The sequence below is a fragment of the Bos indicus genome, chromosome 4, assembly GCF_029378745.1.
Source record: "Bos indicus isolate NIAB-ARS_2022 breed Sahiwal x Tharparkar chromosome 4, NIAB-ARS_B.indTharparkar_mat_pri_1.0, whole genome shotgun sequence".
Taxonomy (NCBI): Eukaryota; Metazoa; Chordata; class Mammalia; order Artiodactyla; family Bovidae; genus Bos; species Bos indicus.
Genome location: NC_091763.1, coordinates 26128826 through 26145247, shown reverse-complemented (window position 1 = coordinate 26145247; position 16422 = coordinate 26128826). Strand labels below are relative to the sequence as shown.

The following is a 16422-nucleotide window of genomic DNA, read 5'->3' as shown; positions in this document are numbered from 1 at the left end:
AGAACTATACATAACTTTCCAAGGACAAACGAAATGATATATCTATGAAACACAGTGAAGGAAACCCAGCAAAAATATATCATCGTAGTTAATATGTCTCATTCTTTCCATTAAAAAAAGACTTTAAAATTTTGAGTTGGAAGGAGAAGAACTGGAAAGTGTCATACTTCACATGTGTTATAATTTTCAAAGAATGACATATGTATCCTTTAAGTGGCAGCATCTGTTTGATGAAGAAATCGGGAAAACTGATTTTTAGAAATATTACAAATTAGGCTTTGCTACCTAAGTTTTATTCAACAGCAATAAACAAAACTTTTTCACATAAGGCTAATTTTTTCAGTTTTCAACACAGAAGTGGTAACAGCCATAAGCAACATAAATACTTGGTAAGCGATTATAGAAAAATTAAACCCTTCTGTCTTACCATCGAAGAAGCTCTTGGCTCTGAGATAACTGACACTGAGCCTAAGAACGGAAAGTTTGTCCAGCTTGTTAATAACATCTGGTGGGAAAGGCAGCAGGCTGGCCAGACGGTCCAGTTCTGTATTAAGTCGGTCTCTATGCCTCTTTGAAGGATTCGATTTGATTCCTTCAGCTGGGACTGGCTTGACACTGAAAAACAAACAGAATTCCGTAAAATACACGACGATCTAGAGAGCAAACATTTTTATCGCATTATAACATCTCAACTATTTTTCTAACAAAACATCTAAAACCTACTGCAAGTTTATATAAATTTTTTTCCAAAATGCTTCTTTCACATCTTAATTAAGAAAAACAAGATAATAGGTAAACTCTTTTGTAATGTTTTATTAAAAACTATGAACCCATCACAGGAAAACGCAAGTACCTCTTCCACACCTCATACATCTGTGGAATATGGTTCCCAATCAAAAAATCTACTAGGTTTCTTTCTCCCTCAAACACAGCCATTGCTAGGGGGAAGAAAGAAATCTCCATAAGTTAGGTAAAATTATGCCTCCTTTGCTATCTTTCACAAGAATCATCTTGGCATCATTTAGGTTGTAGATAAACAGAAATGACCTTAAATACAAAGCTGTTTCTTCATCACCCTCAGCTTCCTGTATTAAACACTTTTCATCCTGACCATGAGAACCTCTCAAAGCCCATTCCTGCATCTCCACAGAGTCCTCCAGCCATCTAATGGGGTCCTCCAATATTAAGGCAAGAAAAATTTGACCTCAGTTATTAGTATTTGTTGACCGACAAATATTAGAGGTTAATTGCTTACCCACAATTACTGGCAAATTTTATATCTTTATGACATAATTTGTGTCTCAATTAGAAAATCTTTTCATCTGAGAGAAAAGATACTGATGGGTAGGAGTAGAACTTGAGTTCAGAAATGAGAAACTGAACTTCACACAAAGGCCTTACCCAGGATTTCATAATAGAAATCCATAAAAGTGAATTTACAGATCATCAGATACCCAATATTAAAATATAGAGAAGATATTTAAAAAACAAAGTCATTTTTAGATCATGTCTCTGCATCCTTCCATTTACCAGAAAATATAAAGAATATTAAGAGCATTCTTAAGATGAAGACTTCTTCCTCCGGTTTTACTGGAGAAGACAAAGTATTTTTGATGATTCAAATTATAGTATTTTAAAAAGTATAAATTTGCTTGAGTATAACGCTATTAATTTGATTCAATCAAAACATTTCTAGATAGCATGGTTTCAATGTTACATGAAGTAACATGAAGAAGTAATACTTTTTTTAAAGAAGTAATACTTCATGCAAGAATATAATAGAAAGCAATACGAAAATTCAGCATATTTTTTACACTGTCCCTAATGGGTAATTTCTTCAGAAGTTGTCTATTTCTTTTTGTTTCTGTTATAGTTCATGTCATTCCTACAAAAAATAAGAGTATGAAATTGGTAAAGTACATGGATACAAAATAAGTCCTAAATACTTTCCTCCAGACTCTGTGCATTACTCCATACCTAGTCGAAACTGGAGACTCTCTCTCTAGCTATTTTCCCTAATCACATGTAAAATGAAACTCAAGTCACATCTAGTTATTGCATTTCTCCAATTAATCAACTGAATTTCAACTTTTACTTATAATGCATGTCCACCCCATTGAATAATTCTCTACCAACCAATCACCTGTTAAATATTTGTTTGCACCTATTATGTCCTGGGCAGTCCCAGAAAACATTCTTCTCTATACTGAAAAAGTGTTACAGGAGCTGAGGACAGTGAGCAATTGCTTGAAAAAGCATTTTTATACAAAAGGTGGTATATGAGCTGAACCTTGAAAGGTGAACAGGATTTCAGGAGGCGGCACAAGTGAGAAAAGGTGAACAGTGAGAGAACTATCTGAGAAGCTCAGAGTGCAAGAGAGAGACGGGGAAGCGGGTTAGGGCCAACTCCCTTCAACAATATTGACTACCCACCACATGCCACACCCAGAACACTAAGCAGTGAACAAAACATACTAAAGCCCCTGTTCTCTGGAAGCTTACATTCCGATGGGAGGATCCAGAAATACACAAATGAAGAAAGAAACAAATAAGCATATAACTTCCCAGGCTGGTGAGTGTTGAGAAGAAAAATAAAGCAAGATAAGGAAGTAAGGAGTGATGTGGTGCTGGTTTTGATCAGCAAGGAAGGTCTCTTGATGCGATGGTTTAGCACAGATAAGGATGTAGTGAAGGAGTGAGCCATGTGGGCATCTGATGAAAAAAAAGTTCTTGAAGAGGAAACAGCAGGTTTCCCCACAGAAATGGTATGAAGTTGGCCCTTGGTATCGGGAAGTCAGCTTCAGCTCTCAGCTGGGGTTTGCATGACCAATCTTGGGCTGCCCTGACTCTGGTGATGGAGGGGATGGGATGCAGGGCAGATCACAGCACAGCCAGTCCTCCTTTCTCAAACATAAATCTGTCACTCCTCTGATCCAAACCACTCAGCAGCTCTGCACAGTCCACATTCCTTAACCTAACAAACGAAACCCCCTCTTGATCTTTCTATGGCCCCGAACTCTTCCTCTGGTCTCTGATCCCCCAGGCAAAACCTTCCTTGCCTGTTATTCTCCAGAGCAAAGACAGGACTTAAGTCACCAATACGCACTCTGATGTTCTCATACATGTTACTCCCCAGCATCCCTGTGTTCTGTCACAGCAGCTTCACAGTGTTGCTCAATTAGATCGTGTTTGTTGTCTTCCCTGACCCACTCCTACTGGATTCCTCCCATCCGACTAGGTACCATGTGCATCTTATGCAAATGCCTTCAATAGCCATTCCACGAGGGAGGATTCTGGGCTGATGGCATTTCCCACAACTGAAAATAAAATCCAGTTGTGTGCTCTTGGGAGCTTTCCAGTAATGATTATAAAACACTGGGGAAAAGACAGTAACACAAACACTGAAGCAAGACAAGCTGCTAAGACACAGAAAGAAATAACAGAACAGTCGGCGAAAGAGGTTCAGCGGTGCTTCTACATGTGATATTGCTGCCTAGAGTCTAGTACTGGCTCTTTGCAGAAGTCAGGTCTGCACTAGCAGAGACTATTTCTTTATGCACTGCAAACTGTCCAAGTACTAATGTATTATTATGCACGTACTGGGATATTTAGCAGAAGATCAAATTGCCTAAGTGTTATGCAACCTATATTGCATATACTTATGTGTTACTCTTATTACGATGTAAACTTCATCGTTTTATATCTCCAACGCCCAGCATAGTACTTGACACAAAGAGGACTCTCAACTGATGGCTGCTGATCAGAAGAGTCCAGAAAGGAAATGACTGGAGCCTGACCAAAAGGAGTGACTGTGGGGTAGTAAGGATGGCCTGGCTTGCGATTTTTTTAACAGCACTTTGAATCCACCACAAAGCTCATACGAAGCCAGACTCAAATGATCACTCAACCAAACTGACTTGCTGACTTCCTAGGTATAGGGAGTAACGGGAAAAAAAAAAAAATTTGGTGAGGAGAGGTCACAAATGACTGGGATTTGGAGCTCAGGATAACAACTACATTTTCTAATGGAAGGTACGCCAAACAGAGAGAAGATACTCAAGGATAGACCTCAGTGATGTCAACATTTAGGTATAAAGATGAGGAAGGGCAATGGGCAAAATGAGGACAGAGAAGAATCAATAAGGTAGACAGGAAAAGAACCAGGGGAGAATATTTTGCAGGTCACAGAACAAAGTCAAATGCACAAAGTTACTAAGGAAAGCCAGGGCGGAGAAGTACCTACTGGACTTGGCATTTGAGATCCACTGTTGTTAAAGCTGAAGGAATAGATCTGACGTACCTTTTCACTGATTTTGTGAGAAATATTCACAACTATTTTGTGAAAATACTTCACCCTTATCCAGATCTATTTAAGATGCACCAAACAGTAAAAAGAGAGAGTAATTCTACATCAATCACACTTGACTTGAGTTATGCAAGTATTACTTCTGTATTCTCTTCAAACCTATGCCAAAACATACTGCCAACCATCTATTTAAACAAAAGGCTAACATTTGAAATATAAATAAATGTCTCCAAAAGATTGGATTTGAGATATTTTTAATTCAGGCATCTTCTGAGAGACGGTAGATGCTGATCATGTAAAGGAGTCAATTTATTATTTTTTTAAGCCTTAACCACAAAAATCTTGTCCCAACCTGTAAACCAAAACTGTTGTGAAAGCAAGCCTTCAGCTGACTGCATGCCATGCTTTGCTTTAGAAGCCGTGCGTGCCGTAAGTACTGGTGTAACAGGCCCAATGGTATGTTCAACGCCAGCTAGCATGCTCCTCGTAAAGCCTTTTTAATATCCCGAGCTAAACTGTCTCTTAGGCTCATAATTTGTGCTCAGTATTTGAAACACAGTTAAAAAACATAAGGACCCAGTTTAACCATAAAGTACTGTAATCGTAGATGTTCATATTTTTATGTGACATTTACCATAAAACCTCAAAATGACATCCAAAGACTGTTTCAGTAATCCTATGAGATTAAGGTGACATTTTCTAACGGAGATTACCTATCACAGGACTGAGTCTGCTCTATCAGCTTTTTCCTGTGGATGATTTAATCTACTCTCACTGCTTCAAGCTACTTTCCAATAATTTGTTTATTTCCAGTCTCTGTACCTGAATGTCCTCAAGTTCATGTTTTTCAGAACTCTGAGCACCCCTTCTCTGCATCTACAACAGTATGACTCTCATTCTAACAGCTAGGATATTGAAGTACTTCTCGATAAATCTCTCTACCATATCCCATTAAGCCCAGCTCCAAACACATTCATTCTTCATGTCCTTCCTATGGCTTTAGTTCATACTTATTTATCTCTAAATGCTGAATATTGACCATCATAAATTATATGCATAATGTGATACTGGAGAGGGGAATCTATGACATGAATAAAGTCAGATTTCACATTAAGCTCAATACAGCTGGATATCTACTTCCCTATGTGAGGCAAAAAAGGTCTATAAAAACTTCTGAGCATTCTGACTGGCAGTTACTTGTAAGGAGTCTGAATTCCTCAGTTACTCTCCTGTTTCTACTCTATAGCTATGATGGCTTCTTCCCTTTCCTGCTTCTGCTATGCTTAAGGAGCAGTGATAAGGTACAAACAGCATGTAATCTTTAGCACAAGACTTTCACAATGAAAACCAGAACATGAAATATGCCCTGGAAACCACTGTTACTTCCAAAATCCTAAAAGGAAAAAAAAAAAAAAAAAAATTAAGGATGATCCCTTTAGCCTCTTCTGTTTTGAATATGCACTTTTTTCTATGTATTTTCCTTGGAACCCATATATAATACATCTACCATATATAAAGCACTGAAACATGAAAAATTTTAAGTGGTGGGCAATTGTTAAATTAACAAATAGTCTCAGATATCTACTATGTGCATGGTACTAAGAAGCTCTAGTTGCTACAAAGACAAAGGAAAGACACCTATCTTTACAGAGCTTGTCTTTCTTACTAGGAGAAGATGCACTCTATAACACGGCAAAAATCAAACATAATGTATTGCTCAAAAATGTAGGTGCCTTAAAAGTTATGCTGGAAAGTTAAGGAAGGTAAGATTCAGCTATAGGTAGAATAAATGGGGAAGGTTTCATGGAGATGTGGCTTCTCAATCAGGTCTTAAGAGATACGTAAATCGCTCCAGTTCCATGATGGCTGAGTATATGGCTTTCTGCAGCTATTCTTCTCTTCCAGAAAACCATGCCAAACAACGAAATCAGAGACAGAAACACAAAATCTGTCTTGGATAAAGCAAAGACATAGCTAAACCCAGATGTAAACACAGATATAAACAATATGAAGATGAAAAATAGGTAAACAAAGAAATCGATGACAATGGAGAACAGAAAGGAAAATGTAATCAGAGTGTATCACTTAACTCAGCAGTAAACAATATATGTGGTTTAAAAAATAATGAAACACTGCAAGTGAGTTGAATACAAAATTGTGATAAAACTATATTGGGAGGATGAAGAAGAGATTAAATAGCATTGATAACCATAACTATCACAATAAAAGATCATCAGATAATGCTTAGTATGCCAAACTTGACATTATACATGTATTTTTGACTTCTTAATATACATGTGTTGTTTAAAATGAATACTTTTCAAAATGGTATTTCATTAAAATAAGGTAAAAGAGCAAACTGAAAAACATAAGACAAAGAAAACTAGTATGTAAAGGACATCTCTAATAGAAAAATCTGCAAACATACTATTATTCCACACATACAATCTCAACATAGAAGTTCAAGTGCTTACCCCATCTTTTTTGCCTATGAAGTTGACAATTTTTATAAAGCAAAAATGCAAGGATATAGGCTCTCCTACAGACTACCAATAGGAATATAATTTTTTTTGGTAATCTGACAGTATGTTTCAGAGCATAATATCTGGCTCAACCTTAAAATTACATCATATCTTTGTACCCTAAATTTCTACTTACAGGAATTTTCCCCAAAGGAATGAACTAAAAATTCATACAGAAATTCACAAAACTCAAGGATATTCTTTAAAGTACTACTTGAAGTATTTAAAGATTGGAAAGAAAAAATTTTTGCCTCAAAATAAATTACAGAACATTAGCAGAAGGGACTACTCTGCTGCCACTGAAAACAGTGTTTTGCAGGAGGTAAGGCTGGTAGTGCCTCTATGCAAATAGAAGGAAGGGAACCTAAGAAGGCAGGGCATGAATGCACATATGGAGTGAAACAAGCACACCATCAGGTAGGGGCAATGTTGAATAATTTATTTCAGAACACTATTCGAGAAAAAACAGTGAGCATTATAAGGAAATCTCCATATACGGGTGAACCATACGCATCACTGAACATATTCACCTGGACAGTATTGTGAAGCTGGAACAAACACAAGCTTTGGAGCCAAAAGACCTGGAATCTGATATTCAAACTCAGCTTTTCATTTACTACCTAACAACTCTGAATCTGAACCTTAGGTCCCTACAGAGGAAACTGAAATAATAATAAAAACTTTTCATAGTACTACTATAAAAATGAAATAAAATGATGTCTGCAGAGCACTGTGCATGCCTGTGTCACAGTGAACACTAACAAAGAGTAGTTTTTTGTTACATTAAACCAGTATGCAAAAAAATCCATTTTAAAAGAAGCATAGAAATAGAAAGGTACTGGTGTCAAAGACTTGCATGGTATTAATTTCTAAGTAACTGTCTTAATTATGCGCATCAATAAGCAATACTATGTTAAGTTTTTCACTAGTGGAGTACCGCATGTCATCACCCACAATTGAGAACACATTCGTAGACTGCCTCTTACTGTTGCACAGGAGAAATGGTTATTCTGTGACCGTGTAGGCTAAAAGTATTTAAGAATGAAATTTAAGAGTTTCTGTTTCATCTCTATCATTAGCAGCCTCTACAGATTATAAAACACTTTTCTCCTGCTAATTTTAGTGGTAAGAGTGGCAGTGTAGGTATGGACTGCCCTGCCTTATGGACCAATCACTTGCCCAGACCACCCAAAGCAAGGAAACCAGACTGCACCTTTTCGTTTAGAACTAGTGTTTTTCAATCTCTATCTCACTGTTTCCTCTTTTCATCATTTATTTTGAATAGGTTGCTGCTGCTGCTGCTAAGTCACTTCAGTCGTCTCCAACTGTGTGACCCCATACACGGCAGCCCACCAGGCTCCTCCATCCCTGGGATTCTCCAGGCAAGAACACTGGAGTGGGTTGCCATTTCCTTCTCCAATGCATGCATGCATGCTAAGTCGCTTCAGTCGTGTCCAAGTCTGTGCGACCCTATGGACAGCAGCCCACCAGGCGTCTCTGTCCACAGGATTCTCTGGGCAAGAATACAGGAGTGGGTTGCCATTTCCTTCTCCTTTAATAGGTTACCTATAGCTAATCACTTTCACTCATTTATTTCAGAGTTCTAACATGTAAGAGCCTCTATAGCCACTACGTGTAAACTATCTGAAGGAAGCTATTTGAAAGAAAAACAACAGTGAAGAAGTAAGTATGTAACTAACAAGACCTTTTTTTTTTAGAAGCTACTTAGGTAATTGTATCATAGTACATTTATATCAAACATTTTCAAGAAAACATTGCAAAATTTTATTCAACTAAGTAGGCATCAATATAACTGAGATTCATTTAGTTTAGATAGAAGGAATAGCAATTTCATAAAAACAGCAAGGAAGACACTGCTTTCCTATTACTGTTATTAGTGTGTTACCAAAGTTAAAGGGTCACCTAAAGGCTGAGAGTTATTTCTAATTCTGACACTTCATGATAGCTGGTTTGATCATCACTACTGTTGATATCATTTTCAGGTGTAGATTTTATTTACTCAACACCTATTACTTGCCAACATTCAGCACTAATTTTCTGCAGAAACGGTAAACTGAAGTACCACTAAAACTTTTTATGTGTTAATAAAGCTTAAAAACTACAAAAACACATCCAAAGTTATTTTCATTGGCAGGGGGTGGGAATCCAGACTCTAATTCAGTACTGTGTTTTTCATCTATCTTCATGATGTAAAGTAATTAAAGAAATTAATAACAGGTCTTTCACCACCAAAGAAAAATACTGATAAAAGAAGAGGGTTTAAGTAAAAACACTGCTTTTTCTTAAATATAAGGTTTTTTTTTTTTTTGGAGCAGGCTTATTTTAAGGAACATTTAAGGAAACAGAGTAGAACCTATTCCTAAGACATCTTTGAAAATCTCTTTAGGAACGTAGATTGGATTCAGGGCTGCTTCAGGTCCTTTAATTTTCTACCCTTCATTACCCCAAAAAGAAAGGAAACATTTATTGAGTGTCTACTATGTACAAGATACTTTAGTGGGATTAAACTGAACACGTTTAAAATCATTTTGTACTATCAATAATGATGATTTTGAATGCTGGACTTCACCACTAGGGGGAGTTTATCTTGCTTAATAAATACCATGGGAGACGGGGAGATCTTCAGGTTAAAATGATGTCACCCATTTGATTCCAAAATTTTATAGAATTCTGTATTTAAATGGTCATTTTATTAATAGTTCTATGATTATGCTACAACGTATTTTCTTCTAAGTAAAATACAGTGGCTCACTTACAGGGTCAAAGTTAAACATATCTTAATATCATTTTCAGCTCAAGTGAATTTTTCTGACAATATGCCACCATATTAGACTGTCTATTAGTTATAAACTAGTAATTTAACTTAAAAAACATTAAAATACTGGGTTTATGGCTCCATTCTTGAAATGGACTCTAACTGCATTTTAAGTTCATCATTTTTGATTCAGTTAAAAACAATTTATGAACAACTTCCCGTGATTCTGTAAATTTCAGCACTAGGCTTTTCTTATGGAGCAGTGACATTTTAAGGCATTTGTAGAATTAGAAGCCATGCATGATGCTCAGTAAAGATGTGATAAACATCTCTACTAACTAAATAAAATAAGGGTAAATGTGGAAATACTTTGGTTGTATTACAGGAGATATTAAACACAAATATATTAAAGTCTTAGAAAGCATATTTAAGTGCTAAGATCAAATAATAAAAGGTACATCCTTAAAAAAAAAAGTGCAATAATATATTTAAAGGGAAAATCTTTAATAAAATGTTAACAAGAAGCCCAAAATGTTAAACTTTAAAATGAATACAAAAATTAAAGCATTTCATTGAAGTCATCTAGGTCCTGTGTAACATACTTCCTGAAATGCAATAACTTACCAATTCTCAGGTTTTCTAACTATACAAATAAAACCTATGATATACATATATATATATTATACATTATGTCAAGTGTACTATTGTATTAACTAAAATACACAGAGGTGTCTGTGATGCCTTTCAATTTTAAATAACCATCAAGGACAAAGTCAAATTAGACAAGCACATTTTTTATAAGAAACAATTCTATAAAACACAAGTATTGTAAACCAAGGTCAACAGAATTGCCAAGACAAAAACTGCTGACTTGACAGTATTCCTAACGTCAACCACGCTGCAGGATAAGTCTTCCAAATTTTAATCAATTTATAGATGAATATCCTCTGTTGATGCCAAGTCTAGATCTGAAGGACTGCAATCACTGAAATTCTAAAAGGAAATTAAAACTCCAGAATACTGAAACCTTTAAACTGGTCTTTAATATTAATCTTAAACTGCTATTTTTCTGGTTTGGATTAGTGACCTAAATTTAGTCTTAAGCCACATGCACACTTCTGATTTGTTCTGAGTAACCGTTTAAAGTGTTCTTAAAATTGTTTATGAAAGTTTGAAAAATGTGAAGTAAAATAACTCAAGGATAATAATTAGGAATAAACACATGAACATTGCCAACTCGCAAAAGTAATTCTGTGTTAAGCACGGATTTTTCTTTTTTCTGAAAAAAATTAAAGTATTTGCCATAATCACACAAATACCCTACCAAAACAAACAAACCTAAGTTTGTACTTTATCAGAATTGACTAAACTTTGAAGTAGAGGGAAAAGGGAATTAAGAGAATGATGCTACGAATGAAAACGTCTGTTTCAATAATTCCATCTCCAAATCATTTGCAGACCCTAAAACCACCTCCAAAGTGATAAATCTCCCCCAAAAGATGACTTAAAATACAAATCTTCTACTGTATCCTGGCTACTACACTCTCTCAAAGCTGCTACCACCTCTATACATTTTATTGATATGTTCACGCTGAGCGCTACAAAATTACTGCCAAATAAGTAAATAAGAGTATAACAGAAAGCCAGTTTCGGGGAACCAAAAAAATACCTTCAGAGGCACTCAGCCCCTTTCTTGCGCACAGCACGTGTTTAGCTATTTAAAGCATCTCGCCCTACCAGGAGTAAGAATGGTGACCGTCCTCTAACCTAACAGAGGAGGATATTAAATGTGAAAGGGGATTTCAAGACGGGCTTAGGTTAACTAATCCACCAGCCCCACAGGGCAGAGGAGAGCTGTCAACAAATTAGGACCACAGCACAGTGAACAGCGCTGCAAATGGCTGGAAGTGTGAATGGGTGCTCTGGAGAAGGGGTGGGGGGCACAGAGAACGGGGGCACAATTTTTAAAATGCAATCATTAATCACGGAAAAATCCAAGGCCTGGGTTTCTCGACCGGCCTCCAGATCTCGATTCCACAGACTGCAAAGGGAAGGGACATAATCCCCCGGCCTCGGGGATTTGGGGGCGGGGTGCGGCAGTGTCCCGCGCCTGAGCGCCCACCCCTCCACAGCACAGAGGACAGGCTCTGGAGACTCACGTTTTCTGCACCGGTTTCCGCCGCTTACGACTGGCGTAGGTGATGTTAGCGCTGCTGCTGTTCATGGTGCCTGGCTGGCTGCGGCTCCTCCCGGGCGCGGACGGCCCTGTCCTCGGGACCCGGCGGCAACCGGGACGGGGTTCCACTTAGCTGTGGCTGCTCCACCTGTGCCCTTCCGGGGCGATGGCGGAGACACAGCACCCCAGAAGCCGCGCGGCTTCTGCAGCCCCGCACGTCCAGGTGCGCGGCCCCGGCCTGGCACCGGGGGGCGAGGGGCGGAGACCAGGGAGACTGGAGGCGCAGGTGCCGTCTTTACCAGCAGAGGCGACGCCGCGCTGCCCGCAGGTGAGGCGGCGCGGATGGAGGAGGAGCCTGGGCTGCCTGTTTGAAATCCCGGCCTGGGTCGCTCGCTGTGGCGGCGTGCCCCGTGACCGTCGCTGCGGCCCCTTGGGTGAGGGAGGCGCCGCCGCGCTGCGCTGCTCCCGGGACTTCCCCGATCCCGGGTGCTTCCCGCCTGCGGAGCTCGGACTCCGGCCGCCGCTACGGGTGCCACCAGCTTCCGCTCGGCTATGCGGCTACCTCTGGTCTGAGCCGGTGGTCCCAGTCACGCTCTCAGAACCTAGCATCAAGTGGACTCGCCCTGCGATGCCTCCCGCTGCTGCTTGCACCGGCTGAATAGCAGAAGCGCCCCCGACCCCTCTCCGGCCCCGCCCCGCCCCTCGTAGCCCCGCCTCATCCTACTTGGCCCCGCCCTTCGCAATATTCCCCTTGAGGCCCCACCTTCCCGGCACGTGATGACGTAAGGCGTAATGACCACCTCCCGCCCCCTCCAGTAGCCATCTTCTTGAGGTCAAGGGGAGGAATTTGTGGACACATTTCCAGCCCAGAAAGACATGTGACAACAAATTATGTGTAGCCAAACTCTTTGTAATTAGACAACCTCAAGGAAAGAAATGCCAAGTAGTGAGCTTAAATTCACCTTTGCAGGAGACAGTGGGTCAGCTAACTTTTGGCTAAGCATTACAGTGAGCTGGCAGATAACCTGTGGAGCTATAAATCTTCCTAGAGGAGAAGGCTTCAGGAGGCCACATCTGAGTTGAAGGCTAGGCATTTTTCTTCTTTTTGTTTTGACTTTGGTTTTTGTCTCCGTACAAGACAGTATAGTATCTTTTCCCCAGTCAGAATAACTGTTACTCTACAGTCAGATTTCAGGAAGGTGGGAAGGCAAGCAGGCAGGCAGCAGGAGGCATTTGACAATAAGCAGTCTGGTATAGCTGGAGAGAGAGGCTGGAAGTGAAATCCAGGAATCTAGGGTCAGATCATAAAGCCTGATCAAGAGTCCAGATTTTATTCTGCAGTCAGTAGAAACTTTTGAAGGATCCACAGCAGGCAAGTGACATTCTGGTGTTTTGGAAGTTTTAAATGACAGTGCAAACTGGATTACAGGAGAAAAAGACTGGATGCAGAGAGAGTAGAGTTGTTGAAGCAGTCCAGGTGAAAGTCCAGGGAAGTGACAGTGGGATGGAGGGAAAAAAGAGCAGATAATATGGAAATAGACAAGTGAGAGAGAGCAATCTCAAGTACCTCCAAGATTTCTGACTCCTTCTGTGCCCTTAACCAGAAGAGTAAACACAGGAGTATGTTTTGCTTGTCAGGAGAAGGGCAATCAGACTAAGAAGTCTAGATGAAATCTTGCACCATGTCCATTCCTACATTTCAAAATGTCATCAAGCCATTTCCATCTAGTGAGTTTGTTACCTCACATTCAGAACATCAATAAATTGAACATTGTTTTCTTTAGCTGAAACCTCACTGTTATATACTCAACCATTCTCCTATCAACCCTATGAAATATCTTCAACTCTTCTACAACTTACATCTAAATATTCCAACAAATACTATTAAATTTTGTGTATTGCAACATCCCTAATTCATATTCTGCCACGTTATTCTTCAATAATAATACAAAAATTGCCCAACTCAAATGCTTTATCATTTGAGATTCCTACTCAAATATGTTGTGCTTCCCTCCTAGCTCAGTCGGTACAGAATCTGCCTGCAATGAAGGAGACCTGGATTCGATTCCTGGGTGGGAAAGACCCCCTGGAGAAGGAAATGGCAACCCACTCCAGTATTCTTGCCTGGAAAATCCCATGGACAGAGGAGCCTGGTGGGCTACAGTCCATGGGGTCTCAAGAGTTGGACACAACTTAGAGACTAAACCACCACCACCACCACCATACTCTCAAGGAATATTGTAATGGAGAAGCACATGATTAAGTATGGTCTCCTAGTAGAGACATTTGGTGGGCTGCCGTCTATGGGGTCGAATAGAGTCGGACACGACTGAAGTGACTTAGCAGCAGCAGAGACATTTGACATAGTCATTGAGACAAAGGTAGCTTTCCCAAAATCATGATGGTGGAGTTGAGGTCTGATGGATAAAGTCTTAGAAGAAAAGAGGGGAAGACATGGCAAATCAATGAAACGGTACAAGCAACAACCCTTTAGTGGAAGGAGCCTGGCATGTTATATGAGGGACTAAAACAAATTCAGGATGAGCAGGGGAGACAGGCATGAATGATCAAATTTATCCTTCAAAATATCACCATATCTTCAGGGTGTAAAAGAGGTAGGAGCAGAATGCAATGGAAATGATATTCCATAGGAAGCCATTTGCAGTAGCCCAGCCAATAGATGGTAATTATTGATACAAGAGTGAAAGTGATAATGTAGATGGAAAAAAGTGAATAGGTTCCATAGAATTCAAGGAGGTCTTAAAAGACGGAATGGATGGATATATGACACTGAAGGAAGAAGATGTGTCAAAAACAACATTTTTTGGACTATGCAATTAGGCTATGTGAAGATGGCATGTAATGGCGGGAAATTATTAATTTAGCTTGGATCACTTATAGTTGAGGTGGCTCTGAGCTATCTAAAGTGTCAAGTAGGCCACAGGATATATAGGTTTGTAACTCAAAGATTATGAGCTGGAGATATAAATTCAGAAGTCATTTGCATTTAAGTGACAAGAGATTATGCAGGTTGTAGAGATGGAGAAGGCAATGGCAACCCACTCCAGTACTCTTGCCTGGAAAATCCCATGGACAAAGGAGCCTGGTGGGCTGCAGTCCATGGGGTCGCTAAGAGTCAGACATGACTGAGTGACTTCACTCTCACTTTTCACTTTCCTGCACTGGAGAAGGAAATGGCAACCCACTCCAGTGTTCTTGCCTGGAGAATCCCAGGGATGGGGAAGCCTGGTGGGCTGCCGTCTATGGGGTCGCACAGAGTCAGACACGACTGAAGCGACTTGGCAGCAGCAGCAGCAGCAGCAGGGTGTGGATATATGCTAGAAAAGGAAGACAGGACCCCAAGGAACTTCAGTTTGTAATATCTAATAACTGCATAGAAGATGATGGTCCTGTAAAACTGTCTGAAAAAGAGTTTCCAGAATGTTAACAGGAGAATAAAGAGACTGTCTTGTCATGAAGGACAAAGTGGAAAAATGTTGGAGTGGGTCACAGAACTGAATGCTATTGACAGATTCAAATAATATGAGAACTGAAAATGTCCTTTGTGGCTTCCTACCATGGGGTAATTTTGTGACTTTAGCGAACACTGTTGGTGGGCTAATGGACCTACAAATCAGATGGAAGGGGAACAGAACTGAATTGGAGATGAAGAATCGATATCAGCAAACACAGGCAATTCTTTAAAAAAAAAAAAAAAAAATCTGTGACAGAGACCTAGGACGGCAGCTAGGGGGAGTAAAGGGTTAAATTAGGTGGTGGTGTTTTTTTTTTTTTTTTTTTTAAAGTGGGTGATATTTAAGCAGATCAGAAAGAGGTGAGAGAAAGATTGAAATTGACAGTGTAAAAAAGACAAAAAACACTAAGAAGAATTGATGCTGAAAATAGAAAAGGAAGGAAGGAAAGAATGCTAAAGCAGAAGAGGGGAGTGAGGATTAGTACTATAGTTTAAGTAATAGCAGAAACAGCTCCTCTAGTGCTAACTCTTCAGAGTGGTTCACAATGAGGTTATAAGAAATGCAGTCTCTGGGTGTCCTTACTGACTCAAAATCTGAATCTAACAAGATCGCCCAGGTAACTGAAATGTACATAAAGTTTAAAAAACATTAATCTACAGAAGCTGGGGGACAGAAGGGTGGTGGGTGAGATAGAATAGGCTGGTAATTTTGGATCAGAAAGATAAAGAAAGTGTGATGAGGAGGGATTTCTAGCATGACCTACAGAAGTACAGGTGTGTTTTGTGGTTGATAGCTTTTTTTTTTTTTTTTTTTTTTAACAAGACTGTAAGGTAAAACTGATCCAGGATGTGGCAATAGGGTACTATGTGGACATCAACTCTGTATCTTGGATATGTGATGAGAGAAAATAAACAGATACTATTTGGGAGATGATAGCTTTGGGGAGATCTAGCTTTTAGTTTATGGGAAAAGATGAAACAAGTTCCCAAAGAAGACAGTGCATACAGGGGAGTTGGCTCTTTATGGATTAGCGATTCCAGGTGCACAAGATCAACCATCTTTATCTTACCTTCTCTTTTATTTCCCCATCTCTGTATTTTTACCCATAGCTATTCTGCCTAAAAATGTATAAAGTATAATCAAGTAATCTTCTTTTGGCCTAAAAA

At 39.4% G+C, this 16422-nt stretch overlaps 1 protein-coding gene across 1 annotated transcript in view; it reads right to left on the bottom strand.

Annotated features, from left to right (window-relative positions):
- The window catches only part of AHR (aryl hydrocarbon receptor), a 52222-nt gene extending 39769 nt beyond the window's left edge, over positions 1-12453 (bottom strand). The window contains exons 1-2 of the mRNA XM_019958504.2: positions 11764-12453; positions 428-615 (exon numbers count right to left, since the gene is read on the bottom strand). Coding sequence (XP_019814063.1) covers positions 428-615; positions 11764-11828 — 253 coding nt within the window. The 5' untranslated portion in view covers positions 11829-12453. The remainder of the gene's footprint in view (positions 1-427; positions 616-11763) is intronic.
- Positions 12454-16422: the final 3969 nt, after the last annotated feature.